Consider the following 26847-nt stretch of genomic DNA (forward strand, 5'->3'; position numbering starts at 1 on the left):
CTCCGACTACAAGTTGATGATCATGATGACGATGATGATGATTAAGAATAACTTTGGAGATTCTTTAACTTTTCATCTAGCACAATAGATACACGTTTTACTTGTCCAGTACTATGGTTTATGATCAACTCCCTGTCTGTTTGGTTGTCTGAATGGATTCCCTTGAAGCTTGGTGGAAGGATGCATAATGGATCAGGGGGAAACATCATTAAATTCAAGCTCAGGGGGTGGATGCAGGAATTAATTATTTCTTTAAGATTGCAACATTTCCCTTAATTTCTCAGAGAATATTCATGGATCTTGATGAAAGAAATCAGGCATGTTTAGAGGACTACAAATCCCCCTCTAGTGGCCTATATACGGCTTCATTAGGGGACTGTCCAGCCTCGGTGGAAGTATGCACTGTACCGAGAGCCACTCTAGTTGTTTCCATAATTTCCATGCCTAAGTGTTGTATCTCTGAGCCAGTGGCACAGCTGTACTCTCTTCATTTAGCACAACATGAGAAATATCATTGCAAATTTGCTGCCTTCCTTTTCCACTGCCTGGTTTACACTAGTATATAACTTTTCCTCCTCCACAGTCAAAGCGTTTTCATACAGTAGCAAGGTAAAAATAAGGACAAAAGTTAAATGTAAAGATTCTCCACTCAAGTTTAATTGAAGCATTGATATACATCAGTCTTATATGAGAAGGGTGTGAGCATATTCATCTATTATTTGTTTAATGCAGTGTCCTTGAGCCCTACAGCCAATGGGAGATACAGTAAGTGGTGGCGAGGCAGCAACAGATGGTATTTCTAATTCATTCACTTCATTAGCACCAGATCATAATTTTGCACAGGTTAAGGAGGGCCAGTAGCAGCGTTGCAGGTATAATTGGTTCTATCATCACTGGCCCGCAGCCACTGAGTACAATGATCCGTCATGCTGCTCCTCTAATATGGACGAGGTTCAGCGTGTGATGAACTGAATCAATGAGCAGCCTGTGTAGATGCTGGATGAATTATGAAAATAATAGACGTCATGATCTTTATAATGAGTCAGTGATTCGTCATTATTCACTGAAGGCATTGTCTCACAGGTCTAGTAGTCACAGGTAGATTGAAATTAAAAATATTTATTAATTATACTTTAGGGAAAGATCACATATAAAGAGAAATATTAATTATTGAATAATCGTCCATCTTCATTATCTTTTACATGGTTTAAGTTGACGCATTTATTTCACTCCAACATTTGTTCTATTTATCTTTTTCAAACACAATCCAGTGAATAAAATCGACCATATATTTGCATCACCAAATATTTGTGAAGAGATTTATTACATTCCTCTCCTGCTGTTTGTGTCCACATGCAGAAGTTAATTTCATTTGTAACAGAGGCCAAGTGACCTTATTGATTATATATAAGCACTATTCTATTCACGTTAGGACATCAAACATACTGTGTATACTACTAAAGATCATAGTGTGTGGTTTCCTACAGAGTCATATGCAATTTAATATCATCAATAATATTACAAAATTGTCAAGGTTGAAGGATTTGTATGAACCTTCCCTCAAGGTTTTGTATTTGTAAGTGAAAATTACTGAACATAGAAAGCAATTTAATTGAAGATCAAGGATTTGATGGTTGTTTTGTAATAAATGCATGTAACGTCTTTTTACTTTTGTGTTTTTGTGCTTACAATTCACATGCAGCATGTTGTTTGTACAAAAGCCAACAACGACTGCATTTAACACATTTTCAGACTGTGGAGTCGATGCAGAGGACATGGGGGGGGGGGGGGGGGGGGGGTTGTACAAATGAGGGACGCAGCTGCTACTTGAATTGAAACAAGAGTATAATGATGTGGTGAACAGGAATACTGGGTTTTAATCATGATGTGCTTTAGCAATAAGATTACTTTTGATTCAGATAAACACAAAAATCAATATCAGTTAAATATAGGTGCTTAGAGACAGATTCAGACAGAGTAATGATTAATACTATTGGCCTGAGGTAAACTCATCTGTAAAAATGTTAGATAAAATAGGCTTTATATGGTTTGTACATGAACATACTGCACAATGTTCAGTATCTGACATTAATAAAGTTGCTTAAAGATGGATCTGACACGTGTTTATTGTATGCTCTTTTTTAAATAAACTTTGAGGTTCACCCTCGACATTGAAAACATCCTTGGAGGAAACAACTTCTTCTCAATGTCCATTTGACAGGTTCCTCTCCTCACTAAGATCATGTGATGTGGTTGCAGGCTCCAGAAAAGCTAATAAAACGGCTAATTGAATAAACTTTGAGGATCTACTTTAAGCCTGCAAACTCAATAGGTAACTCTATCTATGTATCTATATATCCATCTCTCTATTAAAAAGACATAAAAGAAAGACACAGAATAACCATAAAACAGACACAATGTGAGGTACATTTCTGTGGAAGATTTGTAGAAAAAAAAAATGATTTTGATGATTGTTTTGATAGAAACTATGAAGAAGAAAACTAGTTGTCTTGCCAGTGTCGGGCCTGATTTGACCCACTAGCCACCAGTTACCAACCACTGGTAAAAACATACTAATCCAATACTTTGCTCCATTATATCAGGACACGTAAAAGCCCCTTAAAGCTCTGGTGGTACACAGAGTGAGACATTTGACCTCAGCACCATCTCTAAACTTGTCTTTATACATATGTCAACTTTAAGGAAGTGTGGGCGGAGTCACCGAGTGTCCCGGATGTTGCCGTTCCCAACGTCACGTAAACAGGAAGTTGTGATCCCCGAAGCGGTTAGTTCAACTCGATGGAGGCTACAGAAGAAATGGTTTTAACTTAAGTCTAAACATGGTGTAACACGTCAGTAGTTTCGCTGTTTCGGCCCCGGTACGTGTCGTGTGGAGGCGGGTTACAGTGAGTGAGCCTCCGTGGAGCTCGGGCCACAGTGAAGTTTGGCTGCTAAGTTTCTTAGCTTGGATTTAGCTTCGTCCTGCGGGTAAATAACAGAAGCTCACGTCGTCGTAATGGGAAACAAGGAGCTGAGTCTTATTGACAAGCAAATAACAAGGTACATATATCTGAGGTTTTAATGGTTCAACGCTTGAACAAAGGTGGTGAAGTACTTTCGTAAAAAGTACAGAAGTATTATCAATAAGTCAGTACTAGTTATACTTGAATGAATACGTGTTTAAATGCGGTAGCTGGTCAGAGGTGAGCTAGTGTTTTATGTACTGCTTGTTAGTTTAATGGAGCAGAGAGATAAAGTAATAACAATAATTGTCGTAATGGATTTATCATCAATAGCAATATAACAAAGGGTCTTAATACATACATTTGCATATTCATATACAGAGAGAAGGTGTAATTCATCCATATAAGATTTGTAAAACGTGTTAGTTATTCTCTGCTCATACAGAAGGTTTTAACCCCTCAACATTCACCCAGCAGCAAAACCCAGTCTTTGAATTTAAAGTAGTAGGATGCGACTGATAAGAACGTTTTTATCTTGATGTGATTTTCTGGTCACGTCGTCCTGCCCAGTTTTGTAAGATTATCCCAGGTTTTCCGAATGAAATCTTAATCTTCAAAGCGAGACGTTACTACAGCCGTGGGATAAACACATCGAAATACAAATAAACGTTTTCCTCTGAACTGTTGTGAAGGGAAGTTAAGCATTAGGAGATAATTAAAATACTCTCTTTATTCATCCCTTATTCTTCATTTGTCCTATACTTTATTTATCCTTCCTTTATAACTATTACATCCTTATCCTTTAGATCAGGATAAATACAAACATGCTGTGCAAAATGATGTTTACATTTGATAATGGTTTTAGCTGTGATAGGCATGTTGCACAATGGTTGATAACGCTAATAGCCTAAACAATTAACAAATAGTTAAAGTTGTTTAGTGGGTAATTGTTGGTTGTCACCCTACAAAGTTTACTTGCAGAAAAAATGGTTGTAATAAGTGATTAAACATTTTTTTCTGTAATGCCGAATCTGTTCTATCACTTTCTTGCCTTTTGTCTAGCTTGCTGGATATCCCTCTGAGTCCCACAGTAACATCCCTCAATCTGCACTGTAATCACATCCCGAGGATCGAGGGCCTTACCTCAGCTTGGCATCTGCGGCACTTAGACCTTTCTTCCAATTGCATTTCTAAGATCGAGGGTTTAAGTTCCCTCACTTCCCTCAGGACATTAAATTTATCCTGTAACTTAATCGCGAAGGTTGAAGGTGAGTCTTTAGTCTCAGTTTTAGCCGGACAATTAACGTTTCAGCTTCAAGTCATTATTCTTCATTACTGGCTCTTGTGTTTACTCTATAGTTGCTGCAACAGCTATATGACATGTAAAATCACTCAGGTGTTAATATCCCCTCCCTGTTCCTCAGGACTGAACGGCCTTGTGAACCTAACAAGATTAAACTTGTCCTACAATCAGATAAATAACCTCACGGGTGAGTTCAATACAGACCGAACTGATTTTTCCTTTCTGCATTCAAATGAAAAAAATGACCAAGTGAATGACATATCAACGCTGTTTATTCCTGCTCTTCTCATTAGGGTTGCTGTACCTTCATGGTACAGAGTACAAGCTGAATTTCCTCGGTCTCCATAGCAACCACCTGGACCACATTGATCACCTGCTGCAGTGCCTGCTGGGATTGCAAAGCTTAAGAGAGGTGACGTTAAGCCAGGATGGCAAAGGCAACCCTGTGTGCAGATCACCAGGTAGGGCATGAACATTTCATTGTGAAATACAGTTGAAAAAATTCTATTATCGATATATTAACTATAAATCTGCCATCTACAGATATATTGTGTTGGATCATGAGCTGATATACAAAATTAACAAAAATTAACACTACATGGTTCATGGTTCAAAGATTTGAATGATTCTTGATTGAATTGTGTGTGTTCATGTAAACATTAGCACAGAGGACAGCTGCTAGATTTTGAAGTCTAGCTGTCAGTATGTGTAGGCATAATGTTATTTGCACTTAGTTCTCATTAAATGAGCTGCATCAATAGAGCATACGAAGAAGAGAGGTTATTCATTTAGATATAGATAATTTTTTATATGTAACACAACACCTGACATTTTAATCAAGCCATAAACCACTGGCGTGATAATAATGAACTAGATAAATACCTTCCACAGAATTCTCAATCTTATAATAGAATAATACAAGGGAGAAGATCTAGACAAACTCATTAATCTCAACACCATAAATATGGGTTTTTTTCTTTGTTCTTAAATAAAGATCTATAATTTCTTGAGAACAGACAAGAAATGTTTTGCAATGTTAAGGAAAGTGATATAAAGTTATAAAGATTTCCTGCTAACAACAAACAAGCAAACAAACCACTTAAGTGAAAACATCACCTTCATTGCAGCAATAATAATGGAGTTTATGGCTAAACTTTCTGATCAGATTTCAAAATGTCTGTCATGTTGCAGGTTATAGGGAGATCATCATGCAGTCATTGCCACAGATCTCTGTTCTGGATGGAAAGGACCTACAGGGAAACCCGGTAGATCTAGGTCCAGGCAGTGTCTGTGATATCCCCGGTCTCGAGGACTATTCGGACCTCCTGCTTTCCTCAGATACAAGTCACAATGAAAATGTAATTTTAAAGACCTTGAACTTTTCTTTATCTTTCATTATCGACACCTCTCCCCTACTGAAAGTGCTAACAGACCAAAATAAGTGTCATTTTACTGAATGAGTATACGCTTGAAAATTAGCTGACTTGCTTGAATATACTGGGATCTAGGGGATTAATACCAGAATAGCAAAAGTTTGGGATTCTGAACATTTTAATGAAGACATACATTGATTACACCAGATGGTAATTTCCATAATTTTTCTCTTATGCAAAATTAGCTGGAGTGGAGATTAACATAGGCATGGTAGTTACTTTGATTTAAGACTGTTTCTTTAATCATGGGTAAAAAAACTAATTGTTTTGTCCATTGCAGCGTAAAGGGGATGTCCCTCTGACCACACCACACATTGACAAGGTGCTGACCCAGTTTCATCAGCGGTCTGCATCTGAAGAAGTCACCGATCCAGCTGCACAACCGGTTTGCCAGAGCTTCCACAAAGTTCCCTCCACTGATGTGTCTGACCCCGTTAATGAACAACGCATCAGGAAACTGGAACACCAGGTGTCCCAGCTCATCCAGCAGGTGCTTATTCAACCCTACCGAAAGCCTGAGTCATTTATTATGAAGTATTTGTGTCTGGTATGATAGTTACTGCTTTATATTCCAGTTTATGATGCTGCTGTGGCTATCAAATATCCCCTTTGTATTTATCTAAAGATGTCATCTGTCAGATATTTTATTTTATCCCCTTACACAAGTATTTCTGCATTGTTTACCGATCAGGTGCCTACAGGTCAAAAATCCGCTGGCTCCACTCATCCCGTGGTGCCGTCACGAAAAGCCAAGAGGGACATAGACCGCACTTCGGAGAGTGAGTGTGACAGCGGGAAGGAGAACAGGAGGCGCACCAGAATCCCCAAACATCGTAACAGCATACCAACGAGGAGGACAACCAGCCATGAGAAGACGAGCAGGAGATCCGACGGGTAAGTCTCTGCTCGCACAGCTCTGCACCAAACTGTGTTTCAGCTGTCAGGTCATCATGTTCTCATTTCTTCTCCCTGATTTTGTTTTAATATTTAACTGCCGCCCCCACAGAGCAAAAAATTTGATAGAACTTGCTCTGTTTTTTACTCTCTGTTTAAAGGTTTATTAGACACTAACAAAATCAGGGAGTGTACCTCTCAGTAATGATATCACATTCATATACTCACCAAAGATGCTGACACAGAGGTGTTTATTAAATAATAATGACAAAGCCGGGCATCGATAATAATCTAACACATTATGCTGCAATCCATATTTCCATTTTGTACATTATGCATAAAGTTAATATCATCAGGTATCTTGATGATGAAGGGAAATCATCTTACCTCTCAGCTGAAGGGGGATGATACATTTTCCTCTCTGAACAATGTAGTAAACTTTCCTCCTCTATGTTGGAAATTTCAACTGTCATCTCACTGCCATGATTAACGACCGCGCTTCTACGATTAACAACCTCATCTTACTTCATCAGCCACTGATGACATGTGCTTAAGATTCAGTAATTTTACATAAGCAAGTTCCCAACTGTCCCAGTCAAAAGCAAGGTGATTTTAAAATGATAGTTCCAAATTCAAAGTTGGTCAAACTTTTCTTACCTATAATATTGAACAAGTCGTCCAGTTTGACCTTTATTGAACCAGGTGTTGGCCCGACGGCTGTTTATAATCGATTTTGCAGCTGGTTCAATGCCTGTGATTTGTTCTGTGCGCAGCGATCAGGAGAATCCGAAACAGAAGAGCTCAAAGTCGGCTGCGCTGCCTCCGAGGAAGACCAGCGACACAGACGCAGCAGGGTCAACAAGGAGCAAACCTTTGAGAGCTGCCAAGGCCTCGGGCAGTGTGAGAACCAAGTCCACTGAGGAGCAGGAAACCTACAGGGTACAGGATGGATAGGTCACCTTCAAATTGAACAGCAGCTTCTGTTTTTATTGAGTGTTTTATGAAAAAGGTTATTGCCCCTTACTAGAAGGGAATAGAGCAGTAGTATCTGCTGTTTTTATCCCAGTGTGTCTGTAAAAGCTACTTTTGTTTGTATTTCTTTTTAAGCTGACTTCCACAATACCAAACACATAGAAGCAGGATAAGAGATACCACTTCCAGCTAATAACTGTAAAACAGACAAGAATATGAGAAACAAATATATTTGAATTCTCAACATTTGTCACATCAAATCTATGACTCATAGGTCATGCATGACTTACACTCATGTGAAATTTTGTAACAAAACAACATTAAACAGTTCAATCATTAAAACTCAGTACAAACTAGAATATGTGTATCCAGCTGTACAGCTAATAATTATTTTACTATCAATAAATCTCACGTTCTAATGTTTCGATTACCTAAAAGCTGGAAAATAACCTTTTTTTTCAGTTCATAGGACAACAAATAAATAAGTTGAGATGTGATTGAAATCTACTTTTTTAGTTGCCAAAGGGATGGCATTGGTTTTGTGTATTTTTAACCCAGTGTGTATTTTTGTCTGCATGTGGCTCAGACCATTGTCGAGGAGCGGGACCAGGAGCGAGAGAGGCGTTGGAAAGCCGAGCAGGCTGTGAGGAAGTTAACAGAGGAGCTGAAGTGCCTGCAGACAAAGGTCAGCGAGGAGAAAGACCTGCAGTGCATGGCCGTGCACACCACAGACCGGTAAGAGGAGAAAAACATTATTGTATATGTATACACTTGGCACACAAACTTCCACACAGCGTCTCTAAAGCGGATTTGAAGAAAAGGGATAATTGAACCTCTCTGTGGATTTTAGTTGTCAACTGCATAATGGATTCTCATCCATTTCTACCCACTTGATCTTTTGTTCTGGTTCTCCTGAGACCAGGCCCTGCTGCCTTTCTCATTCTCGAACAATGAGTATCCATCCCACTATTAAAATGAGCCACTTTCATTGTCCCATAGCCTCTTATGAAATCAAGCACACATATTGACTCCATCACACTAAAAACCTTTGAGTATGCCTGCAGGTCTGTGTGGTAATAAAGCTATCCAGTATAAAAAAAAAGATCATTAACCTAAGAACCCATCCAGCTTATATACTTCATATTTAAATTCCAGAAGCTATTATGGTCCATAATTGAATATTCCTATCTCTATCCTCTCTTTCTACACTGCACAGACCCATCCTGAGAGCCAGGTGTAACTATTGTCTGCACAATCCTCGTCTTTACAGCATCCTCCTTCGATCAATCTGCATTATGCTTGTAATTAGAAGCCTGGTGACAAGCATATGTCAGCAGCTTTTCATGAATCAATCTTTGCAGTCACTTTCTAATGATACTAAACACGGCTGTTACTGTTGTTTCCCTCGCTCATCAGGAGACAGATTTCAGAGAAATTACTAATCATGCCATTTAAAGGGTGCTAATGTATATGAGGTGGTCCTACAGTTATAATGGCTGTTACCTGTACTGTGTTATTACTTTCCACCAAACTGACCTTTTGTAAAATATCTTCCATTCCTACTATATTTTCATTTCCTCTTCCTTGAGATCAGATTAACTAGATTTGACTCTGCTGTAGTATCGGAGTTCTTCAGAGACATTCAGGGTATTACTCCCGCATCTCTTACACCTCCTTATCGTGGTTTTCCTCCCACCCAGACTGAAGGAAATGTTGCTGAAGGAGCGTTCGGGGCACTCTGAGCTGCAGACTCGTGTTGAGGAGCTGCAGGGGAGGTGTCAGTCCCTAACCCAGCAGCTGGAGAAGGCCCGCGGCAGTGAAGAGCAACACAAAACTGCACTGCAGCGACTGGAGGAAAGCATCTCCCACGGAGAGGCACTCAGGGCTCGCCAGCAGGCTGAAGAGGTACTTTAGCAGGTTTAGCATTGCAGACAACACTTCTTTCGCTTTTCTGGCACAGGTGGTGTACATTCACTCAAATGACTCTAGAAATGCAAACTCCTCTCATTTTGTTTCCTGGTGAACCTGTTAAATACCTGTCACTATTAAATTTGATTATACTTGTGCAGTATTTTAGTGTTCGGACTGATTTAGATCTCAGCAGAGAGAGTCACTCAGTGCGACATGCTGGTAAAATAGAACTCATGCTGACTTTTCACAGATGAAGCAGCACCAGGAGCTGGTAAACAAGGCAGCAGCTCTGAAGAGAGAGCTGGACATTCACAGAGTCTCTGTACGCCAGCACAAAGACAAACTGCAGCAGCTGCATGAGCTGCTCGCAGCCAGGGAACAAGAGCACAGGTACATCTGTTATGAGGATGTTAGACTCATTACTGAAGGAACATTTTTGTCCAATCATTCATTATATAAACTCTTTATGGAAACACTTTCCCATTGTAAAAACCCATTAAAATTTAAATTCCATTTTATTACTTACAAATTAAAGACTTCCTGTTAGTGGTAAACATCCCTGTTGTTAATCAGGTGGACCTATCTGGCATGTTTTCTACAGAAAACAGCTGGAGTTGCGGCTGCAGCCTGGCGGGGCAGATTTCCGTGAAGCGGTGGCAAAAGAAGCAGCATTGATGGAACAGAGACTTGCTCACAAGGAGGCTGAGCTGCAGGAGAAACTGGCGGATGGCAGGAAACAGTACGCTGCTCTGGAGGACGAGTTCCGCATGGCACTAACCATCGAGGCTGCTCGCTTCTCTGAGGTCAGCTAAAAGAGGGAGAACAGCCATACAGATGGCCTGTGATTTTACATTCTATTCTCTGCACAGTCTCACTGATAACAGATTGCTACATCCGAATAAAAGTGAAGTGTTGAACTGGAACTGACCCCAATCTCAATAAACACAATAGATTTCTTTGAGGCCCATGGAGAGAGCTGAGATTGAATTAGGATCATTTGACTCTAGACAAGCAGTCAGTGATTGCCACAGGAAGATAGTGATACAAAGACAGCCAGACAAAGGCGTTGGCTTTAAATCGATCTGTACTTTCATGTTATGGTTACCAATTTAAATTTCAGCCTCTGTACAAAATCTAATCTTATTCTCGGTTACAACTGCTTGCACAGGTTTCCAGGTCAAGTTCAAACGTTTCACTAGTGAGAAAATTCAGATTGAGAAACAGATTGCCTCCCAAACCTTCACTCGTGAAACCCTTTAAAAGATTGCTTTCTGTAAATCTGTAACGTTGAAGCCTTTTCCGTGAGACCTCAGCGGTGACATTGATCGATAAAATTGTCAAGTCAGGTAGTGCATGCAGCAAAGAGGCTTCACTCTGTTTAACTTGTAGATGTCTCATTAACATTCAGCAACACTCTGCTTCTGTAGGTGAAGGAGGCTTGTGATCAGATGGCTGCGGAGCTGATGGAGCTCAAGGCGACCCTCGCCCAGTCCCAGCAAAGGGAGAAGAAGTCCGCCTCTTTGGTGCAGGAGCTCACAGCCATGGTCAAGGAGCAAAAGAGCCGCATCTCTGAGCTCATCAAAGCCAAGAGAGATGCTGTCACTGATCTGAAGGTACAACTTCTCCTGCACTCCAGCCAAATTGAAATCATGTCACCTGATTCAGGTTTGAGAGAGTGGAGATGACCAGTCCTGAGCATTAGTCACTGACTAAACAATGAATACTGAATCATCCAGCTGCCTTCCCATCTGTCAGCCTTGATAGGGGGCATCCGATCATTAATATTGTCTCTCTGTCCGTCCCTTTGCCAGAGTCGTCTGCATTCCTTGGAAGCAGAAGTGGAGCAGGATCGGCGTCTCGGCCTGCAGCTCGAGTTGCTCAAGAAAGACAAAGCACGGCTTATCTCTCAGCTCACAGCTCAGGAGTCAGTGATAGATGGCCTGAGGGCAGAGAGGCGGATCTGGGGCCAGGAGCTCGCTCTGCAAGGTTTGAGACGTCCAGAAGGACAATTGTCCACTCTGAAGTAGCTGTACTATGTCTAACTTGTTCATATAGTCTGAAAGAGTGGATATTACTCCGTGATGTGTTGGCCTGTGAATTATTATTGATTGTAAATTATGGTCTTTTTTGCGGGGCTAAATACTGTAGAAACGGATTTTTATTTATCCTGTTTCAAGTAAAGCCTGCTATCTAGTGGATATTTGGGGGACATACATACATATGTCGTTTTAGTACATATTAGAGATTTTAAAAAAAAACATTGAATAGTAAAATTAGGTAAAGAATAATGATTAAGGAATAAACGTTATTGTACAGTTTGTGTTATCATTAAAGACATGATCTGATTTACATTTCCATGTGCATGTCTTTGATAGGATCGTCTTTAGCTCAGGATCGTGGGCGCCTGGAGGCCAGGATCGAAGTGCTGAGCACTGAGCTCAACACGCAGAAGAAACAGAACGAAGGAGACAATGATGCCCTCAAAATCAAGACCAAAATCATTGATGACCAGACAGAGACCATCCGCAAACTCAAAGAGGTAGTACTCCCTTCACTTCTTCAAACTTTCAAACTTTTATGCACTTTACTGTCAGCATTGTATAGGAGTTGATGTATGTTTAAAATGTGATTTGCATATATATTTGTTGATCTCTTTTCGTCTTTCTTATTCTCCCCCAAATCCCCCTGCTGTTTAGGCTTTGCAGGAGCGTGACGATCAGATCCGTAGGCTGCGTGAGGAGGCAGTCCAGAACCAGAAGAGGCTCAAGCAGCAGCAGGAGGAGGAGGCAGCTCGGCAGGCTGAGCTGAGAGAGCGTCTGGAACATCTCAGCCTGCGTAAGGAGGAGCTGAAACAGCAGCTGGGGGACAAAGAGGCAGAGCTCGAGGACGTCAAAAGAGTTTACAGGCAAGGACCCCATCACAAACGCACCATGCCAAGCACAGAGGAGCTCTCATGAGGATTATGTGTAGAAGATTAAATGAGACAAACAGGTTAAAGGTGCATTCTACTTATTAATCTCCTACTAGTTGTAATCAGTGTACACTTTTTTAAAAGGTTTTTGAAAACACCACATTAAAAGTGAAATTAAATGTCATATTTTAAGACTGCTGCTGCTGTTGCTGCTGATCTAACATTAATGTTGCAACCACTTTTTCAAATATCAATACATTTTCTTCTTTGTTTTCTCTCTTTTTTATTAGAGATTCCAGTGAGAAGTGGCAGGAGAAGGCAGACCTGCTCACTCGGTTGGAGAGCCAGGTTAAGCGCATGAAGGACAACTTTGATTCCAAGGAAAGCTTGCTGCTTGAGGAAAGAGATCAAGCAACAGAAGCACACAGGTACACTTACCAGAGGAAAATCTATCTTAACCGTTTTTTCCTTCTGCTATTCAGAGACTTCAAATCATGATTGAGGGGTTTTAATCCCCTTGAGACAAAAACATATGATATGACATTGAATACGAGTTTAGATTTATGTCATTGTTTCATTGGTGGGTCCATCCACCCCCTAAAAACCTTATTTTACTCAAGGCAGTAAGGACACAATCTAATTGTTTTGCATTTTAAATTGTTGCTGTCTTCCTTGCAGAACCGCTGTGGAGAAGTTGCACTGTGTGGACGATGCTTTCCGGCAACAACTGGAGTCTGTCCAGGCTGCCCATCAAGCTGAGCTTGTACGACAGGCTACTGAAAAGCAGCAACAAATAGAACAAGCCAATCAGAAGGTGAAATATACACAGTTTTTACAGAAATGCCCGGTTTTCCTCTAAGTTGGTCGACAGAACTGCTGCTCTGTGCCAGATCGATAATTTATAAAAACATGAACAAAAGCCTTCACTCTACGATGAATAAGGATTAATCTGCCTGCAGTAAATATTGTACCACCCTAATTAAAATAGTCGTAATATATAATGGGTGAACAATTTAACATTTAATTCAATTGCATAATGGGAAACATTAACCTCCCTGGACATTCTCATTAAGTGGTACTTGACTTTCTTGATTGAGAAAACAAATTAGAGCAAACCCTGTGACGTAAACTATGTGGGTACAGTCAATCTTCTTCCTCTAATCAAGACCATGTCTTCCTCAGGTCTTTGAAGTGGAGCAGGAGATGCGTCAGCTTCTGGAGGAGACAGAGACGGAAAAGAAAATCATGGAAGAGAAACTTAAACGTCTCACTAGTGTACTGAAAGACTTTTAACCCATGAAATATTGTGTGTCTGCTATACAAATGTATATATTAAAATGCTAAATTTGTATTAAAATGTACAAATCTATTTTTATACTAAGTTATTTTGTTTTGATATATCATGATTTATGTAATAAATTTTCCCTTGAGCATATTTCTGTTACAAAGTGTTGGCTTTTGTGTTAATTAATCTAAACGTATGAAATAAATCTACAAAGAGTCTTAATTTTGCAACAGTCGAATGAGAATAGATGACAACAGGCAAAGTATGAGTTAGTGATCAATTTACAATGCAGGAGGTAATTTACTATAATCTTGTGATTATTATTTGATATTAGTTGTACAATGAAATATATACATATACATTTTTATTTTGTAATATTTAGATATACTGGGTAAATGCTTGTTGTGCTGCCCTTGAACAGATTTATAAAATACACATAAATCATTAAGGTAAACTTTGACTGGATAACTGTTTGCTAATCACACATGTTGACTAAAGAAAGTTAAGCATTTGAAAATGATCTCAGAATCTAATTCAGTAATGATGGATTGCTATATGGCGAGTATCTACATTTCCCATATATCTGAAATAATTTATATATTTTTTTAAAGAGGCCATAATTTTGACTGTAATATTAGAATTTGATTGTGGTACCTTTTGACTTGTACATGTGAAAAGTAAATATTCAGGTCAGATTTTTGGGGAATTTACCACAAGGGGTGAATATTTTGTATTTATTTTAATTTTATAAATTTGACCTATTCGTATAATATAGAATACTAATTAACTTCTTATTTTTTTTATTATATTTATTGATATTTTTGGGTGGACACGTACAGAATCAGATTGGGGAGCGATTGATCTGTGCTGGCAACGAGGGGTGTGAAAAAAAAATGGGAAGGGCGGGGTCACACCCTGGACGAGGCGGTGCTTCACTGAAGGGGTGCGCTTGGTGGACGGAGGTTACCGTGACAACAGTAACCTCAACGTAACGTGCGTCGATTTAAAAAAGCTGCAGGTGCAGAAGAAGAAGAACAAGGAGGAGGAGAAGAAGGAGACGAAGAAGGAGGAGAAGGAGAAGGAGACGAAGAAGGAGGAGAAGGAGAAGGAGAAATGCTCGTAGCTCGAGCTGCGGATTAATAAACAAGTGTGACTTCACAGAAGAACAAGAAGAAGAAGATGGAGTTCGAGGCGCCGGGCACGGTTCGCTCCACACCGAGTCGACACGAGAAAAGTTTGGGGCTCCTCACGATGAAGTTTGTGGGTCTGCTCCAGGAAGCGAAGGATGGCGTCCTGGACCTGAAAGTGGTCAGTGACCGGGGGTGGGGTGGGGTGTGGGGACACACACAGCGGGTTCAGGGTCTTTGTTTTCAGGAGGAATTCATTGTGTTGACTCCGAGGCACCACCCGCCGGGAACAAAGGGTCAAACGCAACCAGTCAGGTGCTGTGATTTGTTTTTTAACAGGTGGAGGAGCGAGCCGCCATTAGCCAGGCCGCCTCCTCCTGCTGCTCCTTCTGCTCCTCCTGCTGCTCCTGCTGCTCCTCTGGGGGTTCACTAACACTCAGTGGTAGAAAGTCACTCAGTACTAATACTAACACTGTCAATATCTCCATTAGCACATAGTTCTTTAGTGACAGCTTCGTAGTAGTTCTGGTGGCGAGACTTTCATCTCACTACAGTGAACTAATCTATCAAACAATCTAACTGTCTCTGTCTGTCTGTCTCTCTATCTAAAGTACAGTTTAAAGGTACTTGAATGTTAGTATTTCATTTTTTGCTGTTTTATACTTGCACACAAGAGTAAACCCCCATTTATCTGACGGCTGTGTTTATCTTTCACATCAACACTCTACGTTAAAAGACAAAGTGTCATATCAGAGCGTGAATCAGTAGATTCCAACATTTTAGCTTGTGGGTAAAATTCTCAAGCCAAAAACATATTTTGTGGCAAGTAAAGAGTAAATTTACTTGGGCCCCACCTGACCAACAAAATAGACAACTATTCAATGTACAAGCATGGTGAGGAAGTTTAGCACATGATTGGTTTTCATGATTGATTTGTAAAATTTTCTGGTGTTTAGTAAATGTCTGTCTATTTCTAAAGAAGAATTCACCACAACCTCCACTCAGAAGAAGATGTTTCCAAACTTAAAAGATAGAATAGTTTGGTATTTATCTTAATAATTATCGATATCGACTGTTATTAATCTTTTGACCTCATAACACTTGTGGCTACATCATCCGGCCACTATTGGTGATGTAATAATATCACTAAGTAAGAGGTAACATTTCTTTCTCTAACAAGTATTGGATTTTTAAAAGTTGGGCACATTATGCTGATAATACTGGTATTGCATGCAAGACTTTGTTTGTATTCGTGTTTTTACATTCATGTATTGGCACTTTTATTTATGTAAAGAAGCTGAATACCTCCTCCACTTAAAGGTTTATCATTTTGTGGAGGATTTGTGAATTTAACCAGAGAGACTTCTGGGAAGTCCTGATGCCCACACTGGGAACCAGTAGAGCGAAAAATAAGTCTCTTTTAACACGTCCTATCAGTTAGAGCTGCAACAATCAGTCAATTAAAACGTCAAATGATAAGGGGTGAAAAAACACAATTTTCTTTTCCAACTCGACTCCATTGATTTTGCTCTTCTCCTTTATGTGAGTATCTGTGGGGTTCGGACTGCTGCTCACAAAAAAACAACACATTTTAAGATTTCAGTTTGGATTTGTCAAACTTTTTTTGATGCTTTTAAACAATCGAGAAGTTGATCATTAGATTCATTGATGAATGAACTAATCATCATTCGCATCCCAAACTTGAAAGTTTCCTTCTTGTCCTCTCCCAAATAAATGTTTTCCTCTGGCTCAAATCCTAAGGTTTGAAAACCATTTACCTCTCAGCTCTCAGTATTTTGACAGGTGGATTCTTCTCTGTCAGACCTACCTGAGGTGTCCTCTACAAATGTACACTCTTTCCTTCTCAGTGATTAGTAGTTTTCCCTCTCTTCTTGCGCGCCAAAGCTGGCTAACGTTTAACCAGCAGGCTCCTCACACCATTTCCCTCCTCCTTCATCCTCTATTGTATCCATGTCCTCTTCAGCCAAGGCTTTGATTTGCTGCCTGTGCAGCTTAATTTGCCAAATCGTTCATTTGTTGGCTCCACTGAAGTCTTGTGTCGTGTTTTAATGCTAATGCCTGTTTAAAGTGTCTGATGAACCCTGTCAAAAGGAATTCCCATCCAGCTTCCACAGAGTAAGACCTTTTATGTGTGAATTAACAGGCTGCAGACAGTTTGGCAGTGAAGCAGAAGAGGAGGATATACGACATCACAAATGTCCTGGAAGGTGTGGGGCTGATTGAGAAGAAAAACAAGAACATTATCCAGTGGAGGTTTGAAATGTGTTTTTCTATATGGTACAATCAGTGTCTTGTAACTGCTGAATGTGAACTTTTTAAAGCTAAAGTTAAATGTTGCTGTCCAATCAGATTAAGATATATTACCATTTTATCAGTCGCATTGCTAACGATGCCTCTAGACCTGCTACAACTGCATATTAAAACCCTGGTCGCTGACTGCTGTTGATGTCTCATCTTCCTCTTGTCCAGGGGTGAGAACACAGGGAGCCAAACTCAAGAGATGCTGGAGCAGGTGAAGGTTTTGAAGTCGCAGATCTCTGAGCTCGAGGCCCAAGAGAAGGAGCTGGACCAGCAGAAGGCCTGGCTGGAGGAAAACATCAAACACCTGAACCACGTTCCCATCACCAGCACATATCCTTTACTTCACATTTCAGTTTTTGTTAAAGTCTCTAGTTTTGAGTTATTATTTCATGTTTTAGGGTAAATCAAAACACCCAAATTCTCACATTGTAACATAACCTAAAAGCAACCTCCAGTTTTACTCATCCCATCAAGTGTTTAAAATGTCAATGACACCGTGTCTTCAGCGACATTTGAGTGAAATGTCACTTGGTCTACTCTGTAGCCTCAGTAGTTTGTAATTCAACTCCTCTTTGAGTCCCATTTATTGGTTTCATAGGGAAATAGAATCCCCTTTAAATCCTTTCAGCATTGTTTAGGTATTGAGCAGAGAAAACGCTATCAAGGAAGGATTAGCGATATAATTGCTGTTGTCAGTGTCTTGTGAAAGCGCAGTCAGGTTAATCCTAACGTCCCAAATGTGCAGTCTTGTTTTTCCAGTTTATTGCCCACTTTCTCCTCCCATAATTAATCCTGGACCTGTTTCCTTAACACCTCTCCACTTACAAATTTGTGACACATGAAGACGTCTGCAGAGCCTTCAGCGGCGACACTCTTCTTGCCGTTGTGGCTCCTGCTGGGACGCAGCTGGAAGTTCCATTACCTGAAATGGTTGGTCACTTTTCAAAAGTTCTCAATCCTCACCAAAAACTCGCCAGCATATTTTTTAACCATACTTATTTCTGTTACCTCTGCCAAGGAAGTCATGTTTTTCACCCTTGCCTGTTAGTTTGTACTACAACACTATGAACTGTAGGTAGTTCCCTTTGGCAAAGTCTTTAGAAAGTGTGCAAAAGTGCCCTCATGCCCTTGACGTTTTCAGAGTGGAACAGTCCTGACCCCTAATGGACTTATGTGGAACCTTCCTTAAAGTCTGTGAGTCCTTGAGGTTGGACAATGGGACTGGGCGTAAAATGCTGAGGGAACCTGCAGAATCATGTGCAAACAGTCTAATGACCCACTGTGTATAAAAGTAGATATTAAAGCTGCTCTAACGATCGTGACTCTATCACCATGTTGCTGCTCCACAGGGACAGAGCGGTCAGAAGAGGTACCAGGTGAATCTACGCAGCCACTCGGCTCCCATCCACGTCATGTTGATCAACAAAGATTCAGACTCCACGATACCTGTGGTGTTCTCGGTGCCGCCGACCGACGACATCTGTTCAATGCCGACCCCACCCAGCACCCCCGCCAGCTTGCAGAGGTTCTCCCTCTCCACGTCCATGTACTCCAGCTCCACCACCACTTCCTCCTTCTGCAGCCAGGACTCCCTCTGCTCAGACCACCAGATGGCGCTGCCAGAACATGAAGTGCTGTCGATGTTGTCCACCCCGCCTGATGCGCACATGGGTAAGAACAGGGATTTTGATTTATGAGCACCACATTCAACTTCTATTAACATTTAGAGACTTCACTCAGACTGTGGTGAACATAATCTGAAACAACTTGATATTTGTGCAAAACGTTTAAACAAAATAACAAAAAAAACAAAAACAAGCCACAGCCTCAGCAGCTTGGATTTCACCTGTCCAGTTTGCACAGTATATCTAACAACAGCACTAACAGACCTCGAATTCTCTACACATTGATAACTAGTGTCCCATACGGAGAGATACTCTGAAAGACATTTCATTTTCCTGTTACAATTCCTCTGTCCTGACATGCCTGAGATAACATCCTCAACCGCACTAGAGAGGAGATGTTAAATGGACTCCCTGTCGCTACAATTCATTGAGTCAATATCCCTTAAGTTCCGATTCACATCACACGAGGTGTTGGATGTCCACATTGACGCTGGCTGAGTGCACTGGGTGTTACGGTTAAATGAGATCAGAAATGATGGAGAGAAATCCACACTGGTGTAGAGTGCACCACTGGTAATATCCCCTAAACTTTGACAGTGAATTATAATGATCATAGGGGCTGTGGTTTGTGATGCTTTTTAATTGCTTTACAGCTGATCTTTGTTATTACCAGGTTTTACAAAATACTGTACTTTTTCTGTAGTAATGCAATTAAAATCAGAGACAGTTTTCTTAACAGTGTTGTTCTTAGTAACCCTCCCATGTCCAATAACTGAAACTAAATCATTGTTAAGCTGCCTGCTGACGAACAAGAGGAAAGGACAGCATTACGAAATGAATAATGAGAACCTGATTTATTTGTATGACTCACTGTCAACTGTCAGAACGCCCTGTCACGTTGAAACATGAAACTTAAAAAAAAAACAAGAAGTTCCTGCTTGTATCTATAAAACTGTCAGTCATGATGGCCTGAATGTTTAAAGCATGTTTAAAATGTCTAAAGTACATTTTTATAGTGCAGTTAAATGACCCCCAAAAAACAATGATCCATAGATCAAAGGTAAAACCTGTTTTAGTGAAATGGAATTATAAAGTATATATAGTTTGAAAAATCTGGGATAAAAATCTCTTATCTGCTTAACAAACATAATCAGGAGACAGCATGCAGTGTGGGTATCACAGCAGGGATGGTGACAATGCCAGGACAGAAAACCATGTTGGAACTTTATCAGAATATCCTGAACATTTAAATTCATAATTTTCCTCAAATCTACACCGACTGACTCCAGAACAAGAGAAGTGTTGTAGATGCTGTGGAAAAGCTAAGATACTGAACCCTAAATTGCCCCTGATAGGAGAACATAGTGCTGCCCATAGATGCACATTATGAATATGTGTGACTGTCAAAAACTGTGCTGTAAAGCACTGAGTGTCCATCAAGACTAGAAAATCGTATGACTAACTCATTCAGATCCAGAATTTCGAGGAAATGGATGAGTCAGTACTGCTCTAACCCTGTGTGATCAACATGCCAACAGACATCCCCATATGTGAAACTCAGACTGTCCTTTCAGAAACGCAGGAGGGATTTTTTTATACTATTCAATAACACAATTTGCTACCAGACATAAATTGTGTGATCAGTAAGTGGCTTGGCAAAGAAATAGCCAATGATTTTTTTGGTTTTAACTGTTATAAAGAGTTTTGTGCACGACTATTTCCTGGAGTCTGAATGCCAAGCTAACCAACAGAAATGAGATCAGTATCATCACCTCATCTGACTCAAATTAGCTTATTTCCTTTAATCATGTAATTGCTCCTCTCAGGGTCTCCAGAGCTTCACCATTAGTGTTTCGGTCCACGTCTAATGGTTCTAGGTCCAGATAGTTGAACCCTGTAATGTTGCAGGATTCCACTGATACTGTTACTGTATATTTGAGTATTCTCTTGGCCTGCTCCCTGCAGACTGTCAGTCTGTGGCAGTGTTGGAGCAGAAGCGGATGGACCTGGCGGGCTCGGAGTTCCAGTCTGTGCTGGATGTGAACAGCCTGCTGGTGCTCAGTGCTGCCGGAGACCACATGAAGGACGACAGAGAGAGTAAGAGGATGTGAACCAGAAACAGACTTTATTCTGTAATCGAATCAGGCAGTGAGGCTCAGGCCTTTTGATTCTAAGCTTCAGGACGAGACAGAATAATATATTTATACTTTGGTAGAGAACTTCCTGTGAAACATAAAAACATGCTGATTTTTATTTTCTTGTAGCTGCTGTTGATCTGATTGATGAGCTCTTGTCTGCTGATGGTAAGAATCTCAATCATTATTATAATAGTACTTATTATTCAAGTTTAGAAACCTGGTGAACAAACCAGTTTCACCGCCGTGAGACTCAGTCTGATTAGAATCAAAATCGGTTGTCATTAGTTTCCCACGCTCGGCAGAGACGTTCATGGGAGCTGCAGTTTAAATTTAAACCACTAAAAGTCAGCAAATCTAACATTTTCAGGGGAGGTGAACATGTTTGTTTAACATGCTACCTGTCAATCACACTGTATCCACGACCCCAATGCATATCGTGCTTAATCATCCATTTGACTCTATATCTGTCTCATTTATTTCTCTCCTCACACAGGAATGGACTACAGCTTCAATCTGGACGACAGCGAGGGCGTGTGTGACCTGTTCGACATGCAGATCCTAAATTACTGACGGCTGATATTGGACTCTCCTGTGAGCTTATACAATCCGAAAAGTCACTTCAAACACACCTTCCCCCATTTTTGTTATAGTTGCATAGCTGTTACTTTAACATCATTGTTATGTTTAAAAAAAAAAAAAATATGCATACTGCACAGATAAGAGTTCACAGCTGAGCACCAGAATATTTCAATTTACAACACTGCCTACAGTCAACATATACAAAGTGCCTGAATGAGAAGAACTTAATATATATTTACTGAGCCAAGATTCCCTATGTCGAAAGCAGTCCTTAAAAGTTTTACCATGTGGTTCAGTTCCAACATTCCACAGGGAAAGTTAGTGCCTTACTGGAAGAAACCAGGACAGACCCTGTAGCATCCTACTGATTCTTTTCCATGTGAAGTTTGTATTTTTCCACATCCATTGAAAAGAGAATTGAAGACACATTTATTTCCTGCAGTTTATCCACATTTGTGACTGTGACAGTGTTAATCGCCAGAGGATTTTTACAAAAACATGTATTCAGTATTGGCTTTTTTCGAATGTTGGATACAGGGTTGATGATCTAGTTCAGGGTAAGTATGTTTGTTTTCAAGGAAACCAAACCGTGTTAACAGATTTATAGTTATGTCATATTGTATTTAAGGACTTAAAGTTTTGGTTACTTTTTGTAACCTTGTTCTTGTGAAAAATGCCAGAAAGTTTTCTTTTCTATTGTGTCACTGCCAATCTAGGCCTCTGAGTTTTTTTGTTTTAAAATAATCTTGAGATTATTTTACATTTATGTATATTTACTTTTTTTACTTAATTTAAGAAAATACAATTCTTTGTTCTAATTTGAAACTGAAGCTGGTTGACTGCCTTAATTGTAATTTAGAAAGTTAATTATCCATGTTTCTTATCACACACAATAAATATTACAAGCCTTAGGTGGCTTTTTGAATATTTATATATATTTTTTAAGTCAAGAAGCCATGTTTTTGTTGCGATTTTGTCGTTTCTTTGCACATTTTCAATAAATGTATTCAATCTCAACGCAAGAACTTTTCTTTTCTCACAAGTAATTATCATCGTCTGATTTGGAAAGGAGGAAGGAGTCATTTCAACATGGTTTCTGTTTTGTTATTTTAGACCCTTGAAACACAAAGTGTAGCAGATGGTAAACCTCAGTGAAATGGTTTCCACATGAGATGATGCACATGCCAGAGCATGACTTTGAGAATCACTTAATCTTTTCCATCCCGGTGACAGACATAACAAACACCAAAACAGTGCATCTAATACTTGGATTATAAAACACACTCATTAAACTATGTAGCTGGTATTTATGTTGAATTTACAATTAGAGATTTTAAACAAGTGGATTTTTAAACTGGTTTGGAAAAGAACAACATCATTAGTGTTAAAGGAAAACATCTGTAATGATCTAACAAGATTTGCATCAATGAAAATACAATATGTTAGTGGTTTAATCATCGCTTCACAAATAGGTGGTTTTTCACTCTCTTGTGGAGTTTGGCTGTCTGCTCATAGGAAAATGTGAGGTGTACATGTGTTTTCAAATATTCAGAAGGGAAGCTTCAGGAATCCAGGAAGCAACTAAATTGGGACTTAACCACATGAGAGGGAATGGAATCCCACAGGGTTTCGATTTATTCTCATTTCCTGGAAGTCATGGTCTAAGCGAAGAGATCCGGGGCCTTAGTTTAAAGAAAAGTGGAACTAAACAGTTTCGTGTCTGTGGCGTGGAATCAAAAGTCCTGTCCTGACACCCTCACTTCCAGTCTTGAATACTTAGGTAGTGTATGCGCTCACGAGTACACAGGTCACATACATTGAATTGAATGTGAATACTGATATCCAGAGTATTTTATAATAATTCTGGACAAAAAACAGGATCATTACAAAATAAACACAATTTGCATGTAAAGCATCCAGCCAGGAATATTTCTGATTCTTTAGACTAAAAAGATAATTAAAAACAGTCCAAACAAACATTAAAGACAAATGTGTTTTTCATTTGTTAATCACTTGACAGAAACAAATATAGTTGCTTGAAGCTATACATTAATACAGCAGATACATTTAAAATACCAACCTCTTATTTTTGACAGCGAGGGATATACAGTTTTGTACTTAATGGGTTTTACATGTTTCCAATGCTGCTGTTTTGTACACAGTAACTGAATCCGCTCTTATGCTACTTATACTAAATATGTGATCCATGTGAAGATGTTCATTGTTGCACACTAGTAACTCATATTGAGAAAGTGTTTGTTGCTTGAGATGCACTGTGGGAGTTGAAGGACATCTCCATCGCTTCCCCCTCTGCAGACACGTCGTTTCTCCTCGTCCTCCTCTTTCTTCTCCCCTCACCAAACCTCTTTGCCAGTTTGGTCAGGTGCTGCCTGAAGGACGAGCCCACGAAGGTGTAGAGGATGGGGTTGAGGCAGCAGTGAGTGAGGGCCAGGCTCTTCGTCACCTGAGCCGCCTTATCCAGCACTTTACTTGTCCCGCAGTGGGTCACCAGAGCGAAGACCGTGTCCATCATCCGATAGACTTTCACCACATTGTAAGGCAGCTGTGTGACCACAAACACTCCCACCACTATCAGAAGAACACGCAGAGCTTTCCACTTCTTGCCTCTGCTTTCTACAGGGAGACCCTTCAGCGCTCGGGCCATGCTCCAGTAACAGACCAGCATGACCAAGAGGGGAACCAGGAAGCCCAGCAGCACCTCTGCTATCTCCAGGGCAGCTTTACCTCCTACGCCCATAGACGGAGGGTAGACTGCCAGGCAGACGTTCCGATTAGAGCCCCACCTCACCTCGGAGAGAATTAAATCAGGAAGGCCGAGCATGAAAGCGGCTGTCCAGACGACGACACACACCTTGGAACAGTGTCTCCTGCAAAACATCCTCTGCAGCCAGCTTCCTCGGTCCTTCCCCTGCGCCCTGGCTAGAGCCAAGTGGCGGTCCAGGCTGATGCAGGCCAGCAGCAGCATACAGCAGGTGAAGTTGACCGTGTAGCAGGCCGACACGACCTTACACACGACCGACCCGAGCTCCCAGCCCCTCTGGGCGTCAGCGGCCCAGAACGGCAGCATGAAGAGCAGGAGCAGGTCGGCCACAGCCAGGTGGGTCAGGAACGCATCCATGGTGGTCCTCAGGCGTTTGTGGTAGGCGTACACGATCACCACTAAGCCGTTTCCCGCCAGTCCCACCAGCAGGCACATGGCGTACATGATGGGGAGGAAGTAGCCGGCAAAGGATCGGATGTCCGCCTTCTCGCATATGGTGGGGTAGTCATCGTAGCTGAAGTTGAAGCTGCTGTTGTCATGGTAGTCGTAGTCATCGCCCACTGGATTATCCATGCTAATCTGATGAAGTTTTGAGGGAAGACATTTTGGATTACTCGTCTTTATAGCTCTCCTCGTGCCACACGTGTCGAGTAACTTTGGAGAAAAATAAGTTAGTACTCGGTTAACCAGAGGCAGAGTGAAGGTGAAGTGAAAAATGTTGCTGGGATTAAGTGAATAAAAGTAAGATTCTCCACGCCTCTTAGTGCTCTGCCAACTATCCGCACTAGATCGTGTTTGGCTTTGGACCAAACCATCATGAAACCAGAACTTCCAGGTTCTGTTCCAGATAAATGAAAACCTCATTCGAAATCTCACTGACATTGAACTATACTGAAATTGATGCTTTTTCAATATGTCATGTGGATCAATTCATAAATTTGAATGCCGTTCAATCAAAACTTGTGTTTTTGGCCAAGTCTGAAAAGCAGATCACGTCACGCTGGGACTTCAGAGGCGAGGAGTTCATAGTCCGGGAACTAAAAGCATTTTAATTTGCAGCAAACTGCTACATCTACGTAACACAACAGAATAAGAACATTTCGGCAGCTTGTCTGAGGTAACTGCAGGATTAACAGTAGAGCTATAACCACATATGAATCATGTGGTCTACAGCTCATCACCCTAAACACTCATGTGGACACTTTCATCAAACTGAAACCAAATTTAAGATTAGTCATCAGAAACTTTTTTCTTTAACAGGAACAGAGAAGACAAAGTTGGCCACAGATGGAAAATGTATTTCTCATTTGACTGTTTCTTTAATCATTCCGCTTGAACGACACTTTGTACAACAGCTTAATCATTTACTGTAAAGCCAATAGTAGATGTAGAGAGTGTCTGTATTTATTATTCTCATTTCAATAAAGATTTCCTCTGCACACTGAGCTCTAACTAGAGATGCTCCAGATAAGGAAAACCTATCTCTTGTGTAAACCACGCCAACCTTTATTTATTTGTCCGGTTGTAGTCTCATTATTGTGTCTTGATGAAATCAGAGTGGACATCAGCTGTTAACATGTGGTGTGTCCTGACCTGCCCTCTTCCTCTCTGTTGCACCATCATCACAGAGATAAATAAAGTGTTGGTTCTGCCTCTCTGTAGTGAAGGGTGGAGGAGGATAGATTCCATAACGGCCACTTGTATAAACTATCAGATTCCCCTGGAGATCCCCCTGCTGACGTTTGTCCTCTGCAGAAATGAATTCATTGTAGAGAAGATGAGTTGTTGATAATTTAGCATTCTTTCTTCATCTGTGGCCGCATGAAACCAAGTTTTATATTCCTCCGTTACTTTATCAAAAAAGGCACCATACAGCAGTCCCTGCAGCGTGACGCATATTAAAGCATACAAAATAGTGCACATCTTCAATGACTGTATTGATTTGAATATATGTAAAGTAACAGTCCCACTATTGGATTATTGGATTATCGGATTATTATTAATGAAGCGGGTTAGTAGACATTTACTGGTGTAGCTAGATCTTTTGTGTTGAGAAATCAATTTCAATCGTATTTCATAAACTCATCAAATGTTTGTGTGTAAAATATGAATCAGAGAGTAACACAATTTAATGCATTAGTAACAATAATCCTGTGATATTTAATGTAAAGCAGTATGTTTTTATGATAGTATCATCATACATATCAACATGTGCTGTTACACTCTCTATTTGTGAAATACTTTTACTTGTGTAAGGGTACATCAGAATTATGAGGTATTTTCAAATACACCTGATAAACAGTAAAACACACAAAGTATATACATTAAAGAAACAGTCGGTGTTCTCTATGTTAAATCCCAGTGTTCGTACAAGCAGGTACTTGAAGAGTTGGTGGAGCATCAGGAATCAAAAGCAGAATTTAAAAACGAACCTGAAACCAAACCGCAGGAAAGATGAAGCAGCACGTACTGTCTGATACTCACTGTGTTTCATTCACCTCTCAGTCCTGTGTGTCTACCCGATGCACAACAGACCAAATACTTTGTTATGTGTCGGGATTGGGTCTCTGCAGCAGAGGCTGCGTCTGGAGTGAATCAGCTG

The 26847-nt window shown here is 40.4% G+C and overlaps 3 protein-coding genes and 1 long non-coding RNA gene across 11 annotated transcripts; 2 read left to right on the plus strand and 2 right to left on the minus strand.

The window, feature by feature from the left end:
- The first annotated feature begins 2757 nt into the window (after positions 1–2757).
- Positions 2758–13829, plus strand: lrrcc1 (leucine rich repeat and coiled-coil centrosomal protein 1). 3 transcript variants are annotated; one of them, XM_053438398.1, is made up of 19 exons: positions 2758–3060; positions 4026–4231; positions 4388–4453; positions 4560–4727; positions 5458–5624; positions 5980–6189; positions 6391–6593; positions 7367–7532; positions 8152–8300; positions 9266–9470; positions 9727–9866; positions 10078–10279; positions 10904–11089; positions 11288–11462; positions 11852–12015; positions 12173–12381; positions 12678–12815; positions 13066–13201; positions 13570–13829. In XM_053438398.1, exons 1-19 carry the CDS (start codon positions 3017–3019, stop codon positions 13678–13680), a joined length of 3045 nt encoding a protein of 1014 aa, XP_053294373.1. In that variant the 5' UTR covers positions 2758–3016; the 3' UTR covers positions 13681–13829. The 3 variants fall into 3 exon arrangements, with proteins under 3 accessions (XP_053294373.1, XP_053294375.1, XP_053294374.1); XM_053438400.1 differs by lacking the exon at positions 4026–4231; XM_053438399.1 differs by lacking the exons at positions 13066–13201; positions 13570–13829 and having other exon boundaries at positions 12173–12474; positions 12678–12798.
- LOC128454841 (uncharacterized) lies at positions 12690–17087 on the minus strand. The gene is made up of 3 exons (XR_008341650.1): positions 16628–17087; positions 13504–13602; positions 12690–13160 (listed from the first exon to the last, which is right to left on the minus strand). It is a non-coding gene; the product is annotated as an uncharacterized LOC128454841 (long non-coding RNA).
- Positions 14715–22801, plus strand: e2f5 (E2F transcription factor 5). Its single transcript, XM_053438408.1, has 8 exons — positions 14715–14980; positions 16964–17073; positions 17290–17451; positions 17943–18051; positions 18471–18792; positions 20712–20843; positions 21011–21049; positions 21378–22801. The coding sequence occupies exons 1-8, from the start codon at positions 14852–14854 to the stop codon at positions 21452–21454; spliced, it is 1080 nt and encodes a 359-aa protein (XP_053294383.1). The 5' UTR covers positions 14715–14851; the 3' UTR covers positions 21455–22801.
- ackr4a (atypical chemokine receptor 4a) lies at positions 20853–26847 on the minus strand. Of its 6 annotated transcripts, XM_053438401.1 has the most exons (3): positions 26730–26836; positions 25839–25994; positions 20853–24824 (listed from the first exon to the last, which is right to left on the minus strand). In XM_053438401.1, exons 2-3 carry the CDS (start codon positions 25932–25934, stop codon positions 23703–23705), a joined length of 1218 nt encoding a protein of 405 aa, XP_053294376.1. In that variant the 5' UTR covers positions 25935–25994; positions 26730–26836; the 3' UTR covers positions 20853–23702. The 6 variants fall into 6 exon arrangements, with proteins under 6 accessions (XP_053294376.1, XP_053294379.1, XP_053294382.1 ...); XM_053438404.1 differs by lacking the exon at positions 25839–25994 and having other exon boundaries at positions 26730–26847; XM_053438407.1 differs by lacking the exon at positions 25839–25994 and having other exon boundaries at positions 26744–26837.

The sequence above is a fragment of the Pleuronectes platessa genome, chromosome 13 (genome assembly GCF_947347685.1).
Source record: "Pleuronectes platessa chromosome 13, fPlePla1.1, whole genome shotgun sequence".
Lineage (NCBI taxonomy): Eukaryota > Metazoa > Chordata > Actinopteri > Pleuronectiformes > Pleuronectidae > Pleuronectes > Pleuronectes platessa.

What these genes read in the sequence shown, in the direction of transcription:
- lrrcc1 (XM_053438398.1), top strand. Translation starts at nt 3,017, where the DNA reads ATGGGAAACAAGGAGCTGAGTCTTATTGACAAGCAAATAACAAG. An exon ending in CTCGCCAGCAGGCTGAAGAG is followed by an intron (nt 9,471 to 9,726) that starts GTACTTTAGCAG and finishes GACTTTTCACAG; the next exon opens with ATGAAGCAGCACCAGGAGCT. An exon ending in AGGCTGCTCGCTTCTCTGAG is followed by an intron (nt 10,280 to 10,903) that starts GTCAGCTAAAAG and finishes CTGCTTCTGTAG; the next exon opens with GTGAAGGAGGCTTGTGATCA.
- e2f5 (XM_053438408.1), top strand. Translation starts at nt 14,852, where the DNA reads ATGGAGTTCGAGGCGCCGGGCACGGTTCGCTCCACACCGAGTCGACAC. An exon ending in CATGAAGGACGACAGAGAGA is followed by an intron (nt 20,844 to 21,010) that starts GTAAGAGGATGT and finishes ATTTTCTTGTAG; the next exon opens with CTGCTGTTGATCTGATTGAT. An exon ending in TGAGCTCTTGTCTGCTGATG is followed by an intron (nt 21,050 to 21,377) that starts GTAAGAATCTCA and finishes CTCCTCACACAG; the next exon opens with GAATGGACTACAGCTTCAAT.
- ackr4a (XM_053438401.1), bottom strand. Translation starts at nt 25,934, where the DNA reads ATGGAATCTATCCTCCTCCACCCTTCACTACAGAGAGGCAGAACCAAC. An exon ending in AACAGAGAGGAAGAGGGCAG is followed by an intron (nt 24,825 to 25,838) that starts GTCAGGACACAC and finishes AAACTTCATCAG; the next exon opens with ATTAGCATGGATAATCCAGT.